Consider the following 25,929-nt stretch of genomic DNA (forward strand, 5'->3'; position numbering starts at 1 on the left):
ATCTAATGCCCTCGAAGTCAAAGCTGGTCCCGCACCAGTTCAGGGCTTTACCCTATGTTTTTCTATCTTTTTCCAAAACTATTTTAAAACTAAGAGAATTGTGGTCACTGTATCGAAAGTGCTCCACAACCGCTTCCTCAGTTACTTGGCCCGTCGCGTTCCTGAAAATAGGTCCTTTATTGTAATTTTCCGTTTTAGGAACGATTCAGATTATGAACAGATCCTGTGAAGAACAGCACCCTGTCATAATGACAGAGTGGACAGCACTGTAATCGCCAAGGCATAATAAAAGACTATGGACCGAGTTAAGGGGATTAGTATGAACAGGTGCACGTTAGGCACGGCACGGAGGTGCTTTGTATTGTATGACGCTACGACTCAGAATTAGGTTTATTAGCACTGATTTATATGACAAAAAATTTATTGTTTAGCGGCAGCAGCGGAGTGCAAAGGCACGGAATTACAAAAATAAATATATAAGGATATATTGGCGCTGCTTCTAGCCGCCGGGACGGGCCCGGGGCTCGGCGCCCGCCTTTTAAAAAATATTTTATTAATTTTTATTAAACACAAACAAAAACATTGAACTTATGCTCACAAAGCCAGGGAATCATACATAAGCAGCAACAAATATATAACTATTAACTTTAAATATACAAACAAAAATGATAATCCACTCTAAATACTGCTGGACAGAAGGAACTATATCTAAAGGGAGTCACAAAACAAAAACATTTACAGAAATAACCCGAAACGTTGACAAATTTGTACAGTCTTTACAGCTTTCTGGTTATGGGAAGTTTTCAGAGTATTATTGTATAGTTTGAAGTCTAATGTAAAAAAATAAAATGAAGGTTTCTTATTGCTGTATTTGCATTTATGGATATAAAATTTACTGTAAATTAACAAAAGATTTACAATAGACAATAGGTGCAGGAGTAGGCCATTCAGCCCTTCGAGCCAGCACCACCATTCACTGTGATCATGGCTGATCATCCACTATCAGTATCCAGTTCCTGCCTTATCCCCATAACCTTTGATTTATGATAAAGAAATGATCCCTATGAAATTTGGTATTATTAGTAAACCCAAATAAAACATTTTCAAAACAAAAAGTAAAATCCACATTAACATATTGATCTATAAATTGACAAACATCGACCCAGAAGGTTTTAACATATTCACAATCCCAAAACAGATGAAATAATTCCTCTGGGTATAAACCACAAAAAGAAAAATTAGTTTCAATATCAGAATTAAACCTTGTCAAATAAACATTGGTTGGATAATATCTATGTATAATTTTAAAAGAAATTCCTTTAATTTTATTCCTCAATAAAAAAAATTAAATAAGCCCCAAATACTCCTCCACCTCAGATTCCCCAAGCGACTGTTCCAAAAACTAACAGCCGTAGGAATAGCAGTAATGTCTTTTTGAAACAAACCTAATACCTCTATTATTTTTTTTAAAAACGGAGGTAAACAAATCTTTCCTACAGCTGTACTGGATGGATCCAAGCTGGGTAATTCAACTTCCGAATACGATGTATTTCTAAGCAACATAATTACATCAGAGGGAATTCATTGCATCCATAACAACAGCAAATTCTTTTGGAGTCACAGGAAATTCGAAGGTGGACGAAACCATCCCAGGCCCGCCGCCCGGAGCGTGACGTCAGAGGTAGGCGGAGCCGGCTCGGCGCCCGGCGGGTGACGTCAGAGGTAGGCGGAGCCGTTTCGCCGCCCGGAGGGTGACGTCAGAGGTAGGCGGAGCCGGCGGCCGTTGGCCAGCGGTGCCGTTGATGGTTGGCGCCATGTGGAAAAAGAAGCCGCTCTTTATGGCCGTGAGTACCGCTTTCTTTCTGCAATTGTGATTGCGAGTATTCGCCCAGCCGACTACAAAGCATTGCTCTTCATGCAGGCGTTACTGTTTTGTCCCTGCCACACAACTACAATCCCTTTCACTGACATCGCCCTCTCCCCCCCCACCTACAAACGCTGTCTCCACAGTATGGGGGGGGTCCCCGCCATTGCGAGCTAGCGCTGCCCCGCTCCCAGTTTATCACAAACTGGGTCCACTTCGTGAAACACCCTCTTCAATTTGCACCAGATCCCTAAATAATACTGAGTTTCAGCAGCTCTGCACTTCCCTGCCTTACAAACTCTGCACCCCGGACACTTCCCACCTCCCACCTGGCCACCAATTGCCCACCATGTTTGTCCCTCTACCATCTTCAACCTGAGCACATGGCAGACACATGCTCAAACCCTATACACTCTTGAACTACTTCTTTCTACGTGATCGGAATCCTGTCACTCAGTCCCACAAAGTAGCCCCACAGACTCGTCAAATTCTGCACCTCTCTCCCATCAGATTCCCACCGACTGCTTTTTAATCCACAGGGCTTCTAACTGCTGCTCAGCTTCACTTACTGAACCACATATAACTTCTAAAATTGCTCATGCTCACAGAATTAATAGGTCCTCACACTGAAAGTATTTATTACTGTCCCTGGAGTTCCATATACAACACCCCATTGCACCTCGGAATGTGTCCTTTACCATCTCTGAAAGGCCAGTCTCCCAAATACTGCCCCACGCCACAACACACCCAAAAGCATCTATGTACACCACTCTTTAATGGATCGCCGCGAGTCCACGGGTAACCAGGACATCCAAACACTGCCACTTCTCAGTCGCAGGAAATGCCTAAAATGTGCATCCATCTTTATTTATCATGGCACCTCCAAAACTGCTCGCAGGAAATGTCATTGCTGTCCTTGGATGTTGTAACCCAAATACTATCCTTTCATAAATATTGTGTGCAGCAACCACCTCCCCCACCCCCCACCGCCCCCCAACACTATCACTTTGATGCCAGAGCTGTCTCTCTCTCCCCTCCTTATTAGCACTCAGAGACTCTTGAACATCGATTGCCAAAGTCTGATGTGGATACTGGAACCAAACTGGCCACCAACCTGGTTCCTTGTGTTGGCTGTCACCCTCAGACTGCATGTCATGTCCAGGGAAAGTTAACAATATGTCCCTTTCTATGGGTCATCTTATCCTTCCCTCATTGAATTCCATAAATTCCCTCAATCCTGGACTCTCAGACAAGGGGCAGTCTCTTATCCTCAAATATAACACCCTCTCAGCCAAATTGCATGGCTTTCCTTCCATGAGTTCCAGCCAAGAGAGTAAGATAGCCACGGGAGTCTCATTCTCTGAGTTCTGTCTGTGGCATCTTCATGTGGAGACAGACCAAGCAGAACGGGACTGCTGAGGATCTGCTAGTGTCTATTGTCTCCAAACCCAGACATATCCATCAGCTCCTTTCCAGACACAACATCCCATTGGATCCCAAAGAGCGTCCTTTTGCACCAGCCTGCCCCATTATCATCTCAGCAATTATCATGTCATTCATTTGCTTTACTTTTGAATCTCCATGGACTGCTTTCCCCATCACATTGTATTGTGCTTCCACTGTCAGGCCACCATGTACAATGGATTCCAGTTAACTGGGGCAGCTGCTTGTTTGGGACATCTCTTAAAGAACAAAAACTAATTGAGAAGATGGCCAGGATTCCCTTTGTTTATTTGGTGCACTATGCTGCTTAATTGAGACAGGACACTGTTGCCGAAGTTTCCAGCTAGCATCAGTTGTGTGCCCTTGCTTTGCCATTAAGCAGTACACAGGGCTTAGAGTGAACAGTTTTTAAATAGCGTCAGCTGTGTGTGTGTTCAAAATCAGTGATAGTTGGCAAGAAATAAGTAGTAAGACAAGTTAGAACTGTTTTGCTCTCTGAAGTTTCAAGTATTCAGGCTTGGAGATGCCAGGAACAGTTGGGAGTGAAAACGAAATTATTTTATTTATTGAGGCACAGCACGGAATAGGCCCTTCTGGCCATCCGAGCTGTGCTGCGCAGGATCGCCTCCCCACTCTCTAGCCTAATTATAAGACAATTTACCATGATCAATTAACTTACTAACCAGCATGTGTCTGGATTGTGGGATGAAACCAGAGCACCCAGAGAAAACCCATGCATTTGATGGCCAGGATGTACAAACTCCTTACAGATGACATTGGAATTGAATTCCAAATTCTGTTGCCCCGAGTGGTAAATACATTGTGCTAACTGCTACACCACTGTGGTGCCCACTACTAGTGATTATTTCACTCATTCAGCAAGTTAGGAACTACAAAGAATTTGCAGGTATTGGCAATCATTGAATATTCCAATGAAAATGAAGATCTGAAGGATGCAGTCATCGAAAGCATTGTATGAAGGCAGTCCATTATCTGCATGAGGTGATTGTGCTGATTTTGTTCATTTATATTCAATCAAAAGAACATGGTAGCGTACCCAGGATGAATTCCTTCATTGATAACTATTAGGAACTACAGTTTTAGAATACTTTAGTTAGTGTTCTAATTTGTTCTGTATTTCATTTAAATACATAATTTGCTACTCAGTTAAACAGTAGTTTGCCTTTTTTTTAATATGTGTTTTTAACTATTTCCTTGAAGCTTCAGTTAACTGGATAGCCACTTAATTGGGCCAAAAGGTACTGGTTCACATGTGTCCCAGTTAAGGTTAACCAGAATCCACTGTACTTCAAAACCATATACTGCCCAAAAATGCCTCATTTTGACCCTCATACATTTTGCCTTCTCTGTTGATGCCCTTCTCCTGCACTGTCCTTCTACCAGACTATTGAATCTACAATGTTTGCTGACCGTTGCTCTTCCCTCTCTTCATTGACTAGGTTACCAGAGTTATAGCAGAGTACTGTTTTGAGATCCATTTGTAATCTGAACTGTTTTGTTAGTTTGGCATTAAACAGGAACAATTGTGTGGGAGAGAATCACAGAAATAGATGTGATGGGAGAACGAGCAGGCATGAGAAGTTCAAAGGTTCAAAAGTCCAATTTAATATCAGAGAAATGTAAACAGTATACGTACATCCTGAAATGCTTTTTCTTGCAAACATCCACAGAAACAGAGAAGTGCCCCAAAGAATGAACAACAGTTAAATGTGAGAACCCCAAAGTCCCCCCAGCTCCCCCCTCCCTCCTGCGCGTAAACGGCAGCAAGGCAGTGATACCCTCTCCCCCCGGCAAAAAAAAGCACACTGCCTACTGAGCACAAGCGTGAATAGGCAATAGCAAAGATACAGTTACCCCAAAGACTATCGCATTTCATCTGGCATTCGACAAACCACAGGTTCTCTCTCTCCCTAATAAGGGAGAGGGAGGTGTCCCCCAAATGGCCTTGCTGGTTCAGTAAGTGAGTGAATGAGTCTGCTCAGTGCTCCCAGCTCTGCTGTCATCTGGGAGAGAAGTCACATGGAGGTGCCCTGTTCCCAACTAGCAAAAGATTCCTGCAACACCACAACTGTCGGCAAATCCATTCCCATCCATTTTATCAGTCTCCCAAGCACTTGTTCATATGCAAGGAATGTCCATATTGGTTATTAGTAATCTGGGGGGAACCTGTAGTTGGTTTATGGAACATCATTTTCTCTTCAGAGCAGCAGTAAACCTATCTGACATATTAATACATTTTTATTTCCTTCCTTGATACAGTCATCGTTAGTGGAAAAGAAACACTTTGAGGAAATTGCATTTGGACATGGAATTGATGAAACAAAAGGGATAAAAACTTTCCCCATGGACTTAAGCAGCAATGAAGAGAATTTTGTGAAATCAAGTATTCCAGACACTCCCGATGTCAGTGAAGCTGTCCCTGAATGTCCAGTGAATAATGTAGAAATTTTTACTGTTCCTGAAACACAAATGAATGAGATTGCAATACCCACTATGATACCAGTCCGCCGTTATAGTTTTAACCAATCAAAGGAAAATATAATAGCTGAATCTCAGCATTTTTTGAGCTGTTCAGATAAAGAAAATGAGATACCGGTTCCACAATATAGATTTACTGAGAACAAAAAGAGGCGAAGTCTATTGAAAGATTGTGAGACACTTCGTTCCGTTAAGCTGCCTGGGAAAAGATTTACTAGTCCCGATGGGGCACTGAGGTCAAAGAAATGGAAAGGAACCCTGGTTAAAGAGAAAGGTGATACCGCATCCCAAGACACAGAGGCTTCCTCTGATATTCTTCTAGAAAAGTGTCTGATGGCTATTAAGCAGACTGCTTCTGGGTCTCGGCTATGCAGCCCTGTGAAGAGAGTTGAGAATGGGAAGCTGAAAAGTATGAAGACAAGACAGTGTGTAAATAGTACTTCGAAGGTGTTCCCATTTCCAGCTACTGTACAGAAAGATGCAAAGTTTTGTTCGATTAGAAAGAACAAGATGGGGAACCTACAATTACCCACACATACAAATCTTTTTCCGAGATTAGATACAAGACGATATACAAATATACAGAATAAAAATTGTGATTCTGCATTGACTCGAGTGACAAAAACACAATATGATGGCTGCAGTAAAAGGGAGGGTGAATGGATTCAGTCTACAATGCCAATGAATAAAGCTCAGCTACAGACACTGCAAATGCCCTCAAAGCTGGATCTCCTGAAAACTCCAGACATACCTGCAGAACATCAATGGGAACTGTGCAAAGGGGATACTGTACCTCACTGCATAAATTCAAAACATAAAATCTGTGAAGAGACACAGACTGATTATACAGGCAACAAAGGAAAGGCTGTCACAGTTTTGGAGACAGAGACATATCAGCATGAACTACATTCCAATATATTAAACAAAACCCGGTTTGCAGAAGTTACATTATCAGACAACTCACAAGAAACAAAGATGGGGATCAAGCTACAAAGTTTCGACAGAGCAGCAAAGATGAGCTGCCTAAGGTACAAATTAGCTCTTGATTTTGCAGTGTACAGTTATTTGTGTAATTTCAAGAATGGAATCAGGATGTTCAAGCAGGGAGATAAGGATAATATAAGGTTATTCCTGGAAACTATAGACTGGTGAGTCTCATGTCACCATTAAGGAATATACAGTGGCATGCAAAAGTTTGGGCACCCCTGGTCAAAATTGAGAGAGTACAGAGAAGATTTACTAGAATGTTACCTGGGTTTCATCTCCTAAGTTACAGAGAAAGGTTGAACAAGTTAGGTCTTTATTCTTTGGAGTGTAGAAGGTTGAGGGGGGACTTGATAGAGGTGTTTAAAATTATGAGGGGGATTGATAGAGTTGACGTGGATAGGCTTTTTCCATTGAGAGTGGGGAAGATTCAAACAAGAGGACATGAGTTGAGAGTTAAAGGGCAAAAGTTTAGGGGTAACATGAGGGGGAACTTCTTTACTCAGAGAGTGGTAGCTGCGTGGAACAAGCTTCTAGCAGAAGTAGTTGAGGCAAGTTCGATGTTGTCATTTAAAGTTAAATTGGATAGCTGTATGGACAGGAAAGGAATGGAGGGTTATGGGCTGAGTGCAGGTCAGTGGGACTAGGTGAGAGTAAGAGTTCGGCACGGACTAGAAGGGCCGAGATGGCCTGTTTCCGTGCTGTTATGGTTATATGGTAAAATTTCTGTTACTGTGAATAGTTAAGTGAGTAGAAGATGAACTGATCTCCAAAAGTCATAAAGTTAAAGATGAAACATTCTTTTCAACATTTTAATCAAGATTAGTGTATTATTTTTGTTTTGTACAATTTTAGAGTGGAAAAAAAGGAAAGGAGCACCATGCAAAAGTTTGGGCACACCAAGAGATTTGAGCTCTCAGATAACTTTTACCAAGGTCTCAGACCTTAATTAGCTTGTTAGGACTATGGCTTGTTCACAGTCATCGTTAGGAAAGGCCAGGTAATGCAAATTTCAAAGCTTTATAAATACCCTGACTCCTCAAACCCTGTCCCAACAATCAGCAGCCATGGGCTCCTCTAAGCAGCTGCCTAGCACTCTGAAAATTAAAATAAGTGATACCCACAAAGCAGGAGTAGGCTATAAGAAGATAGCAAAGCATTTTCAGGTAGGCATTTCCTCAGTTCGTAATGTAATTAAAAAATGGCAGTTAACAGGAATGGTGGAGGTCACATTGAGGTCTGGAAGACCAAGAAAACTTTCTGAGAGAACTGCTCGTAGGATTGCCAGAAAGGCAAATCAAAACCCCTGTTTGACTGCAAGAGACCTTCAGGAAGATTTAGCAGACTCTGGAGTGGTGGTGCACTGTTCTACTGTGCAGCAACACCTGCACAAATTTGACCTTCATGGAAGAGTCATCAGAAGAAAACCTTTCCTGCGTCCTCACCACAAAATTCAGTGTCAGAAGTTTGCAAAGAAACATCTAATCAAGCCTGATGCATTTTGGAAACAAGTCCTGTGGACTGATGAAATTAAAATAGAACTTTTTGGCCGCAAACAGCAAAGGTATGTTTGGAGAAGAAAAGGTGCAGAATTTTATGAAAAGAGCACCTCTCCAACTGTTAAGCACGGGGGTGGATCGATCATGCTTTGGGCTTGTGTTGCAGCCAGTGGCACGGGGAACATTTCACTGGTAGAGGGAAGAATGAATTCAATTAAATACCAGCAAATTCTGGAAGCAAACATCACACCGTCTGTAAAAAAAAAAGCTGAAGATGAAAAGAGGATGGTTTCTATAACAGGATAATGATCCTAAACACACCTCAAAATCCACAATGGACTACCTCAAGAGGCACAAGCTGAAGGTTTTGCCATGGCCCTCACAGTCCCCCGACCTAAACATCATCGAAAGTCTGAGGATAGACCTCAAAAGAGCAGTGCATGCAAGACGGCCCAAGAATCTCACAGAACTAGAAGCCTTTTTTTAAGGAAGAATGGGTGAAAATCCCCCAAACAAGAATTGAAAGACTCTTACCTGGCTCCAGAAAGCGTTTACCAGCTGTGATACTTGCCAAAGGGGGTGTTACTAAGTACTGACCATGCAGGGTGCCCAAACTTTTGCTTCAGGCCCTTTTCCTTTTTTGTTATTTTGAAACTGTAAAAGATGGAAATAAAAAAGTAATCTTGCTTAAAATGTTAAAGAAGTGTGTCATCTTTAACTTTATGCCTTTTGGAAATCAGGTCATCTTTTACTCGCTTAGCTATTCACAGTAACAGAAATTTTGACTGGGGTGCCCAAACATTTGCATGCCACTGTATTATGTACCCTAGAAAGATTGTGAACCGTGTAGAATTTTCTCTATTTCTCCATAAATATGACCTAAAGTGTGATCAGATCTTCATGTAAGTTCTAAAACCAGATAAAGAGAACCCAATTAAATAAACAACACAAAAAATTAACTTTGTTCATTTATTTATTGAGAAAAATGAACCAATATTACATGTATTTGATGGAAGTATGTGAACCTTTGCTTTCAGTAACTGATGTGACCCCCTTGTACAGCAATAACTTCAGCCAGTTTCCGGTAACTGTTGATAAGTCCTGCACAATGGCTTGGAGGAATTTTAGGTAATTCCTTCTCACAAAACTGCTTCAACTCTGAGTTGTTGCTGGGCTTCCTTGCATGAGCTGCTTGCTTCAGATCCTTCTACAACATTGCTATAGGATTAAGTTCAGGACTTTGACTCAGCCATTCCAAAACATGAATTTTCTTCTTTTTAAACCATTCTGTTGTTGTTTTAGTCTTGTCTTTCAGATCATTGTCTTGTTGCATTATCCAACTTCTATTGAGCTTCAGTTGACGGACTGTTACTCTGACATTCTCCTGTCAAGTATCTTGATACAATTTGGCTTAGTAGCCCCAAACCATGATGTTCCTTCAGAGTTGGGATGAGGTTTTGGTGTGCAGTGCCCTTTTTCCTCCAAACATAGTAATGTGCATTACTGCCAAAAAATTCATCTTTTGTCTCATCTGTCCACCGAACAATGATCCAGAAGCATTGTAGAACATCCAGGTGGTCGTTTGCAAACTTGAGCCATGCGGCAATGTTTTTTTTTTGGAGAGCAGTGGTGTCTTCCGCGAACACCATTCTTGTTCAGTGTTTTTCTTATAGTGGACACATGAACAGAGACTTTAGCAAGTTCCTGAGATTACAGCAGGTTTTTTTTTTGCTGTTACCCTTGAGTTCTTTTTCACCTGCTGCTGTGCTCTTGGTGTGATCTTTGCAGGATGCCCACTCCTTGGGAGAGTAGCAACAGTACTGAGTTTCCTCTGTTTATGGACAATATCTCTTACAGTGATCTGATGAGCACTCAGGTCTTCAGAAATGCTTTTGTAGCTTTTTCCAGCTTCACGTGTTTCTACAATTTTTCACAAGTTATTGTGATCGAGTTGCGGTGCACATTATAGGAAAGATGTCAATAAAATTGAGAGAGTACAGAGGAGGTTTACTAAAATGTTGCCTGGGTTTCATCTCCTAAGTTACAGAGAAAGGTTGAACAAGTTAGGTCTTTATTCTTTGGAGCGTAGAAGGTTGAGGGGGGATTTGATAGAGGTGTTTAAAATTATGAGGGGGATTGATAGAGTTGACGTGGATAGGCTTTTTCCATTGAGAGTGGGGAAGATTCAAACAAGAGGACATGAGTTGAGAGTTAAAGGGCAAAAGTTTAGGGGTAACATGAGGGGGAACTTCTTTACTCAGAGAGTGGTAGCTGTGTGGAATGAGCTTCCAGCAGAAGTGGTTGAGGCAGGTTTGATGTTGTCATTTAAAGCTAAATTGTATAGATGTATGGACAGGAAAGGAATGGAGGGTTATGGGCTGGGTGCAGGTCAGTGGGACTAGGTGAGAGTAAGAGTTCAGCATGGACTTGAAGGGCCGAGATGGCCTGTTTCCGTGCTGTAATTGTTATATGGTTATAAACAGATCTTTCTTGAGAGGAACAGGCTCTGTCTGTAACCTGACTTTGTGTCTTTTTTAATAGAGCAGGGCACCTCTACAACCCACAGCTCCAATCTCATCTCATTGATTGGAACAGCAGATTCCAAATGGCTTTTGTAGAAGGCATTACCCTAGAGGTTCACATATGTTTCCCATCAAATACAAACGTTTGTACATGTAATATTGGATCTTTTTTCTCAATAAATAAATGAACAAGTATAATGTTTTTGTGTTGCTTATTTAATTGGATTCTCTTTATCTAGTTTTAGGATTTATATGAAGATCTGATCACATTTTAAGTCATATTTATGGAAAAATAGAAAATTCTACAGGGTTCACAAATTTTCTAGCAGCACTATGGGAAAGGATTAATAGGGATGGTATTTATAATAATTTAGTAAAGCATTAGGTACATACTGTCAGCAGGGCTTTTGTGGGGCAAGTAACATTTTACTAACAATTGAGTAGAGCTGTTGATGTTGTCTATGTGGATTTTAGCAATGCATTCGACAAACTTCCTCACGCCAAGCTCAGCTGGAGAGTGACATGCATGGGATCCACAGTGACTAGGTCATTTGGATTCAGCATTTGCTAATGCTGAGGGTAATGGTCAATGGCTCTTACTATGGCTGGAGGTCCTTAACTGGTGCTGTTCTACAGGGATCTGTACTATGACCTATACTGTTTGTTCACAGGCAATACAAAGGTCAATGATGTTGTGGACAGTGTAGAAAATTGTTAAAGGATACACCAGGATATTGGTCAGTTGTAGATATGGGCTTAGAAATGGCAGCTGAGGTTTAATCAGGCCACGTGAGGCGCTACACTTTGGGTGATCGAATGTAGAGGAACAGAACCTGTAAATGTAAATGCATAGAGAAATCTTGGTGTCCAAGTCCATAACTCCTTGTCAATGCATGGTTCAAGTCCATAGCTCCCTGAAAGTGTCTGCTCAGTAAACCTTTATTACCTGCATACCTTTATTAGTTGAGGCATTGAGCTCAAGAGTCAGTATGAATTTTACAGACAACAGTTATCTAAGAGTACTAAATACTTAAACCCTGTCTTTATCTCTCCTAAATTTATAAACTTTTATCAGGTCTCCCTCAGAATCAGGTTCTGTACATGCTATCCACTTGAAAACCCATCACTGGCCCAAGCATAAATGCATATTTTTATGTAGGTTATGTATAGTTAAATAATTCTCCAGTATGGAATCTACACAGATAACTTGAATGTCAGTATATATTTTTCCTTAAATTTTCTGAGCACTTCAATGTCATTAAGATCATTGGTCAAAATAGGTCGAGGCTGCGCAGTCATCATGGAGCACCTCGTCTCCATTCTATCCTCCTTGGTTCAGTCCCTTCCCAACTAAATCTGTGATGCTTCTCATGGTCTCAATCTCCTCACTAACTTTCAATTCCCTGGCCCTGCTGCCTCATGTTTACTATGGATGTCCTGTCCCTATACACTTCTATCCCCCCATCAAGAAAGCCTTAAAGTTCTCTGTTTCTTTCTCAATGGAAGAGGCAATCACTTCTCCTGCATCACCACCTTCCTCTGTTTGGCAGAGCTAGTCCTCACCCTCAGCAGTTTTTCCTTCAGCTCCTCCCACTTTCTCCAGACTCAAAGGGTAATCATGGGCTCCAGCTACGCCTACCTTTTTGTTGGCTATGTAGAGCAGTCCATGTTTCAAGCCTTCCCTGGTCAATGCTCCCTAACTCTTCCTCTGCTATATTGACGACTGGATTTGTGTTGCTTCATGCACCCATGCTGAGCTTGTCAATTTTATCAACTTTGCCTCTAACCCCGGCCTTAAGTTCACTTGGTTCACTTCTGATGCCTCCCTCCCCTTTCTTGATCTGTCTCTGTTTCTGGCGACAAACTTTTGACGGACATTTTTGATAAACCTACTGATTCCTATGCTTATCTTGACTATTCTTCTCCCCACCCTGTCTCCTGTAAAAATGCTATTCCCTTTTCTCAGTTCCTTCGTCTTTGCCACATCTGTTCCCAGGAAGAGGCTTTCCTTTCCAAGGCATTAGAGATGATTTCCTTTAAAGAACAGGGTTTCCAGTCCACCACTATTGAAGCTGCCCTCACCCGTGTCTCCTCCATTTCCTGAACGTCTGCACTCACCCCATCTTTCTGCCATCTTAACAGTGATAGAGTTCCTCTTGTTCTTACCTACCACTCTGTGAGTCTCTGCATCCAACACATCGTTCTCTGCAACTTCTGCCATCTCCAAAGAGATCCTACTACTAAACATATCTTTACCTCCCCTCACTTTCCTCCTTCCACTGGGATCGTTCCCTCCGTGGTTCCCTTGTCCATTCATCCCTCCCCACTAATCTCCCTTCCGGCAAGCAGCCAAAGTGATGCACCTGCCATTCACCTCCTCCCTCACCTCCATCCAAGGCCCTTCACTTCACCTGCAAACTTGCTGGGATTGTCTGTTTTGTCCAGTGCTCCTGATGTGGCCTCTCCTACATTAGTGAGAACAATTGTAAATTGGAGAACTACTTCGTCAAGCACTTCTTTTCCATCCGCTAAAATGAAATGTCCTGATAGCCAACCATTTTAATTCAATTCCCATTCCCGTTCCGACATGTTGGTCCATGGCCTCCTCTTGTGGCACAATGAGGCTACACTCAGAGTGGAGGCGCAACACCTGATATTCCATCTTGGTAGCCTCCAACCGGATGGCATGAATATCAGTTTCTTCTTCCAATCAAGATTTTTTCTCTCCTCCTTCCCTATTCTTCTGTTCCCCACTCTGGTCTCTTCTCACTTGCTTATCACCTCTCCCTGGCTCCCCTCCTCCTGTGATCCACTATCCTCTCCTATTAGCTTCCTTCATCTCCAGCCCTTTTCCTACCCATCTGACTTCACCTATCACATTCTAGCTATCCTCCACCTCCCCCCACTTTTCTATTCCAGCATCTTCCTCCTTCCTTTCAGTCCTGAAGAAGGGTCTTGGCCTGAACAAAGATTGTTTATTAATTTCCATGTATGCTGCCTCACCTGCTGATTTCCTAAAGCATTTTGTGTTTGTTGCTTTGCATTCAGCTGCCTGTCAAATTAGTGTATTTTCTCCCTCTGCTTTGGAGCGTATTCAGCCTCTGGCATGTGGTCAAGAGTGATTTTTGTTTAGCATGAGAAGTGGCAGGAAGTTGTAGCTCAGGCCAAAGGTATACTTTTTTCAATCAGGAGTCACTGCATACTGATTTAGAGCAGGAAGCTTAACATCTAAGCCCACAGCAGTTGTAGAAGTATCCTGTTCAGCATACTCTGAGACTGAAACTTGGATCTTTTTATTCTTTGTTAATGTTGCTGTTATGATTGGAATTGATTGTTTTTTTTAATCAATGTGATTAAAGTTCTACATTGTCTTTTTCTTTTCTCCATTAGTAAGAAGTGTTCAGATGATGGTGTAAGCTTTCACAAGGGTCGGTTCCAAGTTGTGACAGTGAATGATGTCCTTAATTCCTGTGGAGATCCTGAAAAACATTTGACCATTACAGTGAACCAGCCAGGTACTCTGAGTAACAACAGCACAGAGCGATGTATTCTGAGGGATGATTGGTAAGGACTTGCAGAACTTTTTTTCTCTCATGTATGTATAATAATAGAGTCTATGCCCAATGTCAAAGTGTTTCCAAAAATGCTGCCATAGCAGGTCTTGTACTTAGTGCTTTGCACCTTTTTGTTTCTCTTGCTCTTACGGGAGTTTGTAATGTGTGTCAGATTGTTGTAATCAGGAGCCCAGAGTGTTCAGTTGGATCAGTGAATCCTGGACAACTTGTCATGATGTTTGCAGTTTTGTTTTTAATTTCTGTAGGATATAAAATAAACTATAGTACTGTTACCTTGATGGATGAAGTGTAAATGAGGCAAAAGTTGGGCAAGTCGTTATAGTTTACAGGATGTTGTTACTCAAAAGTCTCAAAGGCTGGAAAAATTTGAACGCATCGCTATAACGATGCATGCTGAAATGAGTTGCATAACATAGAAGCTATTTGTGATGGAAGTCTTCGCACTTTGTTTGGTCAGTTTGTTGGTACATGTTTCACACAGAGCATTGAACAATGTACCACTGGAACAGGCCCTTTGGCACATGTCTATGCCAACCATGATGCCTCATTAGAATCATAGAGTCATACAGCATAGAAACAGGATCTTTAGTACATGCCAGCCAAGATTCCCATCTAAGCTAGTTCCATCTCCTTATGTTTGGCCTATATTCCTCCAAATGTTTGCTATTCATGTACCTGTCCAACTGTCTATTAATTGTTAATGAATCTGGTTTGACCACCTCCGGCAGGTAATTCCGTATACAGGCAATTGCCTGGGTGAAGATCTTGCTCACAGATTCTTATAAAGTCTCTCCATTTTCATCCTAAAGCTAAGACCTCTAGATCTTGTTTAAGTGCCAACCTGCTCAACCTCTCTTTATAACCCAGTGCCTTGAGTTCTGAACAACATCCTCGGAAATTTCCTCTGTAGTCATATCCCAGTCCCATGTAGCTATCCATGTCACAAGTTCATCCACCTGGCAGGTCAGGGCTCTTGTACTGAAATAAATGGAATTTAATCCAAGAGACTTTCCTTGCTCCCTGCTGTGTTGCTGCTTGTCTTGAAAACAGAACTTACTGTTGTTGAATTCTATATTAATTTCCAGTCTCCCATCTGCTGCTTTGGATCCAACCATCCCCACCCCTCGTGGGTCTAGTTTAAATCCAGTTTCAACCTCCTAGCAGCGCTAGCAAATCTGCCTGCAAGGATAGTGGTCTTCCTCCAGTTCAGGTGCAGCTCATTCTTCTTATACAGGTCGCCTCTGTCCCAGAAGAGATCCCAGTGGCCCAAAACTCTGACTCACTGCCCTTGTGCATCAATTGTTCCGCCACACATTCAGCCTCCATGTCCTCCTGTTTATTCTGTCACTAATATGTGGCTCCAGGGGTAATGCAGAAATTATCACCACTAAAGTCCTGAGTTTTATTCTTTCCTAACTCTCTACATTCACTCTGTAGAACCTCAACAGTTTTTCTACTTCTGTCATTTGTACCAAAGTGCATAATAACTTCTTGGCTCCTTACTCTCCCACTTGAGGATGTTCAGAAATATCCTCAGCCCTGGCATCAGGGAGGCAGCATACCATCGTAGAATCCTTTTTTGTGACCACAGAATCTCCTAGCTTAACCACTGAGTCTCCTATTGCTGTAGACTTTCCCTGCTGAGCCTCAGAACCCTGGTGCCACAGACCTGGATGTTGCTTTTGTTTTCTTCGTCAGTCGTCGCCCACCAAAAGTGAGGCATCATCTGCAAAGAGAGATAAAAGTGAGGTGAGGCATGGGCCAGTGTTCAGCTTGCTGCTTGGCACGGTTTACTCGTCCGAGGCTGTGACCTGCTACTAATGGGTTCCTGGACCAGCAGCAATGATGACTGGCTTTGTGATTGTGAACTCACTTACGTGAACATTAGTTCTGAATGTTACTTGCTTACTTTTATTGTTTGCACGACTTGTTTTTTTTACACATTTTAATGGTCCTATTGGAATTTTTTTTTGGTGGCAATAAATTATAAAGAGACAAATCTCAAGGTTGTATATAGTATATATACTTTGATAATAAATGTACTTTGAATGTTGGAAGTTCACTCCTGTTCCTCTCTGGATAAGCATAATTAGACCATCAGACATACAGTAGGAGCAGAATTAGGCCATTTGGCCCATCAAGTTTCTCCTCTATTTCATCATGCTTGATCCATTTCCTTTGCAACCTCTTTCTTTTGCCTTCTCTTTGTAACCTTTCATGCCCTGACTAATCAAGAGCCTATCAATCTCTACCTTAAATACACCTAATGGCCTAGCCTCTACAGCTGCCTCTGGCATCAAATTCCTCAGATTTACCACCCTCAGTTGGTAAAATTCCTCATCTTCCCTGTTCTATTCTGAGGCTGTCCCCTATGGTCATAGACTCTGCCACCATAGGAAACTTACGATAAGCCTTTCATACCCGGAATCATTCTCGTGATCCTCCTCTGAATCCTTTCCTAGGTCAGCACATAATTTCTTAAATAAGGAGCCCAAAACTGCTCACAATACTACAAGTTAGGCTAACTGGCTTACAATTTCCTTACTTCTGCCTCACTCCCTTCTTAAAGAGTGGAGTGACATTTGCAATTTTCCAGTTCTATGCAATCATGCCAGAATCAATTGATTCTTGAAAGATCATTAATAATGCCCCCACAATCTCTTCAGCTACCTCTTTCAGAACTCTGTGATGTAGTCCATCTGCTCCAGGTAACTTATCTACTGTCAGACCTTTTAGCTTTCCAAGCACCTTCTCCTTAGTAATAGCAACTACACTCACTTCTGCCCCCTGACGCTCTCAAACTTCTGGCATACTGCTGGTGTCTTTCACGGTGAAGACTGATGCAAAATATTTATCCAGTTTGTCCACCATTTCTTTGGCCCCATTAATACCTCCCCAGTTTCATTTTCTAGCAGTCCAATATCTATTCTTGCCTCTCCTTTTCTTTTCATATGTCTGGAAAAAAAAACTTTTGGTATTCTCTTTGGTATTATCGGCTAGCTTACCTTCATATTTTGTCTTTTCCTTTCTTTTGACTTCTTCATTTGTCTTCTGAGACTGCGCCTCTTCCTATAGATGCTGCTTGGCCTGCTGCGTTCACCAGCAACTTTGATGTATGTTGCTTGAATTTCCAGCATCTGCAGAATTCCTGTTGTTTTCATTTGTCTTCTGTTGGCTTTTAAAAGTTTCCCAATCCTCTAACTTGCCACTAACTTCTGATCTATTACATGTCCTCTTTTTTACTTTTATGTTGATTTGACTTCCCTTGTCAGCCATGGTTGCATCATCATGCCTTTAGAATGTTTCTCCTGTGGGATGAAACTCCAGTCATTGATGCTCTGCTATTATTTCTGCTAGTGTCCCCTTCTGATCAACATCGGCCAGCTCCTCTCTCATCCCTTTACTCCACTTTAATGCTGAAATCCTCTGACTATTGTAACATTGCTCTTTTAACCTGCCCTTTCCATCTCCTGTTGTAATTTGTAGCCCACATCCTAGCTACTGTTCAGAGGCCTTTACCCCAGGGTCTTTTTACCTTTGCAGTTTCTTAACCCTACCCAAAAGGATTCTACATCTTTCCAAAGATTTGATTTCATTCTTTACCGACAGTGCCATCCCACTGTCTCTGCCTACCTGCCTGTCTTCTTGATACAATGTGTATCCTTTGATGTTAAGCTGTCAATTGTAATCTTCTTTTAGCCATGACTCGGTGATGCCAACGTCATACCTGTCAATCTCTGCCTGTGCTTCAAGATCATGTACCTTTTTTTGTAGGCCATGTGCTTTCAAATATAACACCTAAAGTTCTGTATCCATCCCCCTTTTACACATATTTCATCCCACTGACTGCATTTTGCCCTATCATCTGCCGTGCCTTCTTTACAGTCTCATTACACACAGCCTCTTTTTGTAAACAAACGGCCCTATCCTTAGCCTTAACACTCTGGTTCCCATCTCCCTGCCGAATTGGTTTAAGCCTCCCCAGCTCAAAATGTTTCTCACAATTTAAGGTTCAGGGTGTTTTGATTTTCCATTGAATTACTTGTAACATTAATAATAGATTTTGGGGTGTTTCTGAGAAACTGTGTTCATTTTAGGGACACCACTGAAGTCAAAGCTGGGGACATAATTCACCTTGAAGGAGAGAAACACTTGGACACCTGGATGATAGGAAGAGATGTTGGGTACATGATCGTAAATCCTGACCGTCTTATCTCTGGGACTAGTGTTGTGAGTGGTATCCGGTGTATGCGCAGGGCTGTACTGACTGAGCGGTTTAAGGTGAGGTTTATAATTTATCCTGAGAGAGTATGGTTGGACTAACTGGCTCAAATATCATTTGAAAAATACGTACACTTCTAGTTGCTCTCAACAGGTCATATTAGTTACATTTATTCACGTGTTTTCTTTTGTCTGTTTACTAATTTTTTGTTGCCTATTTGTTGGGAAAGTCAGCAAGTCTTTATGCATGGGAGTTCCTGACTCATAACTTTGAGGTTTTTTGTGGAAGTGACAAAGATAATGAAGGTAGGGCAGTGAATGTAGTCTACCTGACTTTTATTAACACACTTGACAAGGAATCACATGGTAGGCTGGCCTGGAGATCAATTCACTTGGGATCCATGGCGAGTTGGTAGATTGAATCCAAAATTGGCCTCCTCACGAAAGACAGAGTGTAGTGGTAGAGCGGTGTTTCTCTGACTAGCTTTCTAAAAGTGACAGCACATGTGAATAGGGTGATAGAGGAGACCTACAGCATGCTTGCTTTTATTGGTTAAGAATCTCCATAAATGTCGGGATGTCATGTTGCAGCTGTATAAAACTGTGGTTCGGCCCTATTTGGAGTATTATCTGCATTTCTGGCTGCACACTACAGCAAGGATATGGACACTGAAACAAGGATGCAGAGAAGTTTGCCAGGATATTGCCTGGATTAGAGAGTAGTAGCTTTAAAGAGAATTTGAACAAGCTTGGATTGTTTTTATTTTTTCCATTTTTTTAAAAGAGATACAGCATAATAATAGGTCTTTCAGCCCAGTGAACCTGTGCTGCTCAATTATACCCACGTGGCTAATTAACCGACTATGTCTCTAGAATGTAGGAGGAAACTGGACAAAGCCCACACGGTCACGGGGAGAACGTACAAACTCTTTACAGACAGCAGCAGGAATTGAACCTGAGTCATTGCTGTGATAACGTTACATTAACCGGTATGCTGCCATGTCTCCACTGGATTGTTGGTGTGTCAGAGGCAGAGAGACAACCTGGTAGAAGTAATGGGGGGCATAAATAGGGTAGATAGAGTCTATTTCCCCAGGTGGAAATGTCAGATAATAGAGATCAGATTAGCTTAATTTGTCACGTCAACATTGAAATGTCCCATGAAATGCATCGTTTGCATCAAATCAGGGAAAATTGTGCTGGGCAGCCCACAAGTATTGCCATGCTGCTGACATAGCATGCCCACAACTCGTTTACCCTAACCGTACATCTTTGGAATGTGGGGAGAAACCGGAGCACCCGGAGGAAACCCATGCAGCCACAGGGTGAACATACCAACACCTCACAGGCAGCAGTGGGAACTGAATCCTGACTGGTGGTCGTGGGCACTGTAAAGCACTTCACTAACTGTGAGGTAAGAGTGGGGAAGTTTTAGAAAGATGTGCAAGGCAAGTGTTTTTACACAGAGGGTGTAAATGCCTGGAATGTCCTACAGGGCAGGTAAGTAGAAGCAGGTACAGTAGCAATGATTATAATCACAGCATTTAATCAAGCACATGTACAGGCAGGGGACAAAGGGATACCGACCGCGTACAGGCAGGGGACAGAGGGATACCGACCGCGTACAGGCAGGGGACAGAGGGATACCGTCCGTGTACAGGCAGGGGACAGAGGGATACAGACCGCGTACAGGCAGGGGACAGAGGGATACCGACCGCGTACAGTCAGGGGACAGAGGGATACCGACCGCGTACAGGCAGGGGACAGAGGGATACCGACCGTGTACAGGCAGGGGACAGAGGGATACCGACCGTGTACAGTCGGGACAGAGGGATACCGACCGCGTACAGTCAGGGGACAGAGGGATACCGACCGTGTACAGGCAGGGGACAGAGGGATACCGTCCGTGTACAGGCAGGGGACAGAGGGATACCGTCCGCGTACAGGCAGGGGACAGAGGGATACAGACCGCGTACAGGCAGGCCCTGAGAGCGGTGTACGGCCCTTTGCACCAGGTCCAGAGTCTCTTACGCAGTACAGGCGGTCAGGTGCTCTTCACAGACAAGGCGTCCATCCTGAACCGGTGGTCGGAACATTTCCAGACTCTGTTCCACGCCAACCGCATAGTCCAAGACTCAGCAATTCATTGCATCCCACAACAGCCAGAGAAAATAGAACTGGACAAGTTTCCAACCCTAGAAGAGACAGCCAAGGCCATAGAGCAGCTGAAGAGTGGCAAGGCAGCAGGAGTTGATGGAATCCCACCTGAGATTTGGAAGCATGGGGGCCCGGCATTACACACCAAACTCCACGAGTTCTTTGTCTGCTGCTGGGAACGAGGTAAACTACCACAGGACCTCTGTGATGCTGTCATCATCGCCCTGTATAAGAACAAGGGGGAAAAGTATGGCTGCTCCAACTACCGGGGGATAACTCTTCTCTCTATCGCAGGAAAGATCCTCGCAAGAGTACTCCTGAACAGATTGGGGCCCATCATTGCAGAAGAACACCTCCCAGAGAGCCAGTGTGGCTTCAGAGCCAACAGAAGCACCATCGACATGGTATTTGTTCTCAGGCAGCTCCAAGAGAAATGTAGGGAACAGAACAAGAGATTGTACGTGACGTTTGTCGATCTTACCAAAACTTTCGACACCGTGAGCAGGGAAGGTCTATGGCAAATCATGGAACAACTGGGATGCCCCCCAAAGTTCCTCAGCATGGTCATCCAGCTAAGTGAAGATCAGAGTGGCCAAGTCAGGCACAACAACAACCTCTCAGAACCCTTCCCAGTAGGCAACGGAGTAAAGCAAGGCTGCGTCCTCGCGCCGACTCTCTTCACCATCTTCTTCAGCATGATGCTCGAAAGGGCCACAGAAGACCTTGATGACGAGGATAGTGTCTACATTCGATACCGCACCGGTAGCAGCCTGTTCAACCTGAGGCGACCACGGTCCCCACCAAGACATTGGAGCAACTCATCCAAGAGCTACTCTTCTCTGACGGTGCTGGCCTTGTTGCCCACACGGTGACAGCCCTGCAGCGTATAACATCCTGCTTCGCAGAGGCTGCTGAGCTCTTCAGACTAGAAGTCAGCTTGAAGACAGAAGTTCTCCATCAGCCTGCACCTCAGGAAGATTACCACCCTCCCCGCATCACCATTGATGAGGTAGAGCCGAAGACAGTCCACCAGTTCAGCTACCTGGGGTGCACCATCTCATCAGATGCCAAGATCGACAAAGAGATTGACAACAGACTGGCGAAGGCAAACAGCGCATTCGGCAGTCTGTACAAGAGAGTCTGGAACAACAAGCATTTGAAGAAAGGCACAAAGATCAATGTGTACAGAACCGTTGTACTGACCACCCTCCTGTACGGCTCCGAGTCGTGGGTCACCTACCGTCACCACCTATGACTCCTTGAGCGTTTCCACCAGCGCTGCCTCCGCACCATCCTCAACATCCACTGGAGTGATTTTGTCACCAACATCAAAGTTCTTGAACAGGCAGAAGTCACCAGCATCGCGGCCATGCTGATGAAGACGCAGCTGCGCTGGGCAGGGCACGTCTCCAGGATGGAGGATCATCACCTGCCCAAGATTGTGCTGTGTGGTGAACTCTCCACTGGCCACCATGACAGAGAGGAGCCGAAGAAGAGGTACAAGGACTCTCTGAAGAAATCTCTTGGTGCCTGTCACATTGACCATCGCCAGTGGTCTAATCTAGCCTCCGATCACACCATTCACCAGTCCGACTCCTCCTTCGAGAACGCACGTTGGGCTGGCATTGAGGACAAAAGGAGAAGGAGGAAGAACCGTGACACAGCAGCACCAAACCCAGAACAAAATTTCCCTTGCAGCCGCTGTAGCCGGGCCTGCCTGTCCCATATTGGCCTCGTCAGCCACCAGTGAGCCTGCAGTAGACATGGGCAGTCCCCTTCCTAAATCTTCGTTCGTGAAGCCAAGCCATGATGATGATGATGATGACAGGCAGGGGACAGAGGGACACCGACCGCGTACAGACGGGATAGAGGGACACCGATTGCGTACAGGCGGGACAGAGGGACACCGACCGTGTACAGGCAGGGGACAGGCTGATACTGACCGTGTACAGGTAGAAGGGGTGAACTTGATTGGTGCAAACATGATTGGCTACAGAGGTTGTTCCTGGGCTAACACAAATACTTCATGAGATGAAAGTTTAACCTTTCTGCTGGTTTATAGTAGACTCTGATCTGTATCTGTACCATTCATTCATTCAACGTGTTTCATGGAAATATTTTTACCAGTGCGTCAGAATACACAAAATTCATTGTGGACCCCATTGCTTTTGTTTAATTTGAATGTAATTATATGTTACAGCATCCTCTTCAATTCAGACATTTTAGGAATGGAGTCCACAATGAGTTAGTGACTGGTATTTAACATTGATTTTTTTTTGGTTCCCCTATATCTTGATTCTTATATCTATAGCAGAGCTTATTACTTGGTAGAGTTGTATAGCTCCACACTTCCAGAGATGTGTGACAGGGATCAGAAGTCAGGTGAACTAGCATCTACAGAATCTCTTCTGTTTATGATCTGAAGTGTGGTGAACTTTCACAATGTTATTGTACTCAGTAGACTGTTTAGCATCTAACTCCTCCAGTCACTTCGTAATAAATATGCTTGTTTTTTGTCTCTAGGCTTGTGAAAGGGGGACAAAACAGATGTTGGTCGGCACTTTAGTTCATGAGGTCTTTCAAAAAGCTGTAACAAGCAAGAGGCTTACACAGCACGAACTGCAAGAAATTACCTCTGAAACTATTTGTACTCCAAAGTATCTGGGAGAGATGTAAGCATAATTTTCTTCAAATTCATACAATTTTAGAAAGGTGCAGCACAGAAACTGGCTCTTTTGCTCCACCTTATTCATGATGGCTTTGATGTGTTTTTACGCTATCTAGATATATCTGTCTAAATCAGGGGTTTCCAAACTTTTTTATGCGGTGGACCCCTACCATTAATCGAGGGGTCCGTGGGCCTCAGGTTGAGAACCCCCGGTCTAAATACCTTTTAAACATTATAATGTCATTTTCTTCCTCCACCTCTTCAAGCAGCTCATTCCAGATATTTACCACCCACAGTGTAGTAATGAGAATCAGGTTTCATATCATCAGCATATGTCATGAAATTTGTAAGCAGTACAATGAAATCCTTAATAAATATAGAGGGGAGAAAAACCTGAATTACAGTAAGTATATATACTGTATGTCTATTAAATAGCTAAGTTTAAATAAGTAGTGCCAAAAAATCAGGAATAAACAAATAGTGAGGTAGTGTTCATGGATTCAACATCCATTTAGAAATCAGATGGTAGAGGGAAAGAAGCTATTCCTGTATCCTTTGGGCTTCTGTACCTCTTTCCTGACGGTAACAGTGTGAAGAGGGCGCAGCCTGAGTAATGGAGGTCCTTAATGATGGACGCTGCCTTTCTAAGGTGCTGCTTTTTGAAGATGTCTTGGATACTACAGAAGCTAGTACCCATGATGGAACTAATTTTAGAAATTTCTGCAACTTGCCCCTTAGGTCATCATTAGGTTATCCCCCCACCTTAAACCTGTGCCCTCTAATCCTAGACATCCTTGTCTTCAGAAACCTGTTTCAAGTCTCCTCAGAGCCCTTGAGAGATGGCTATGGTTCTGGTAATCCAAGGCTCCCTTTCAATCATTGTTGAGCTGTGATGGGAAGTACATGTTATAATGTCATAGTCATAATTATGCTAGATGGAAACAAGCCCTTTCGCCCAACTCGTCTTTACTGACCCAAGTCCTATTTGTCTGCATATAACCCATATTGCTCTAAACATTTCTATTCCATGCACTTGTCCAATTATTTTTTAAATGTTGTAATTGATCCCCCGCCATCACTTCCTTCGGCAGCTCTTTCCATATGTCAGTCATCCTGTACTGGAGAAAATCCACAAGGTCACCCTCTTAGCCCTTTATGCTCGAGGGAAATGGTCTCTCTTTATAACTTGAGCTGTCTTGTTCCAGCAAAGCCTTTGTGAATATTTCCAGCATGAGGTTTAGTTTAATCACATCCTTCATACATTATGGTGACTAGAATTACACAAGTCCAAGTGTAGTCTCACCAAAGTCTTGCAGAGCTGGGGTTCATTTCCTTAATTGATGAAGTTAAGTGTACACTATGTCTTCTTCTCCACCCCTTTTATCTGTGTTCCACTCTCAGAGAATTATGTGTTTGTGTTCTTCAGCATTCTCCATTGCCCTGTCATTCACTGTGTAATATGTGGATCTGAGACCAAACTAAATGAGTCAAACTGGAGTATTAAGCCATTCATAACCAAGTTGCCTTTGATCATCATTGCCAAAGATTTATATGGAGCAAGACAGATCAAAACTAAATGTAATTGCTAGCACTTGCAGAAAATGGAGTCATATTTATCATTGTTCGTATTCATGTATGGAACATATCCAGTTAATTTTGAAATTACATCACTGGCGACCGCAGTAACCACTTTCCACCAAGGAGGGTTTTAAAAACATCAAGTGAGATAAATAATGGTTAATTTTTTAATGTAATTTTACCTTCTGAAAGTGGGAGCTTGATCAGGATGTGATGAACTTCTGAGGTGTTTTATATGCTTATTTAAGTGTATTCATGGTTTAACTATAAGCTAAAGTATAACAGGGACAGATTGAAATAAATGAATTTTAAAAAGCCTGTTCACAAAAAGAATCAAGGTTAAAGAATCGTGGGAAAACGCTAGATGCTGCATGCCAACAAAATGTTGTCAAATGCCATAAGTTCGCCACTTCTGCAACTCATGAAAGCTTGCATGTACTGTAAAAATTTTGGGGAAATTTTATTTACTAAATTTTGTGGCATCTATTCTTGCACTTCAGACAAATGTCACTAGTCTTTTTTTTCTCCTGAGCCAGAAGAATGTTTGCATCTTTTAGAAGTAAATTTAAAGAAAAGGGAAGAATTTCCATGTTATTTCTTTCTACTGTTTACACTTTTCACTGTTCCATTGAAGCAGGGAGAGGATGGTAGGGTGAATGGTTTACAAGAGGAGTGGAACATCTTTTCAAGAGAAAGAAAAAAGCTTTCTTAAGGCTTGGGAAGCAATGATCAGATAGGGCTTTAGAGACTTAGAATGTAGCCAGGAAGAAGCTTAAGAATGGATTTAGGAGAGCTAGAAGAGGGCATGAGAAGGCTTTGGTGAGTAGGATTACGTAAAACCCCAAGGTGTTCTATCATATGTGAAGAACAGGAGGATGACTAGAGTGGAGATAGGGTCAATCAGGGATATTAGAGGAAT

At 42.8% G+C, this 25,929-nt stretch overlaps 1 protein-coding gene across 1 annotated transcript in view; it reads left to right on the forward strand.

The window, feature by feature from the left end:
- Window positions 1-1,779: 1,779 nt before the first annotated feature.
- Window positions 1,780-25,929, forward strand: part of dna2 (DNA replication helicase/nuclease 2) — an 84,852-nt gene continuing 60,702 nt past the window's right edge. Inside the window, exons 1-5 of the mRNA XM_063071483.1 lie at window positions 1,780-1,844; window positions 5,588-6,834; window positions 14,202-14,375; window positions 18,484-18,667; window positions 23,288-23,436. Coding sequence (XP_062927553.1) covers window positions 1,803-1,844; window positions 5,588-6,834; window positions 14,202-14,375; window positions 18,484-18,667; window positions 23,288-23,436 — 1,796 coding nt within the window. The 5' untranslated portion in view covers window positions 1,780-1,802. The remainder of the gene's footprint in view (window positions 1,845-5,587; window positions 6,835-14,201; window positions 14,376-18,483; window positions 18,668-23,287; window positions 23,437-25,929) is intronic.

This window comes from Mobula hypostoma, chromosome 19 (assembly GCF_963921235.1).
Source record: "Mobula hypostoma chromosome 19, sMobHyp1.1, whole genome shotgun sequence".
Lineage (NCBI taxonomy): Eukaryota > Metazoa > Chordata > Chondrichthyes > Myliobatiformes > Myliobatidae > Mobula > Mobula hypostoma.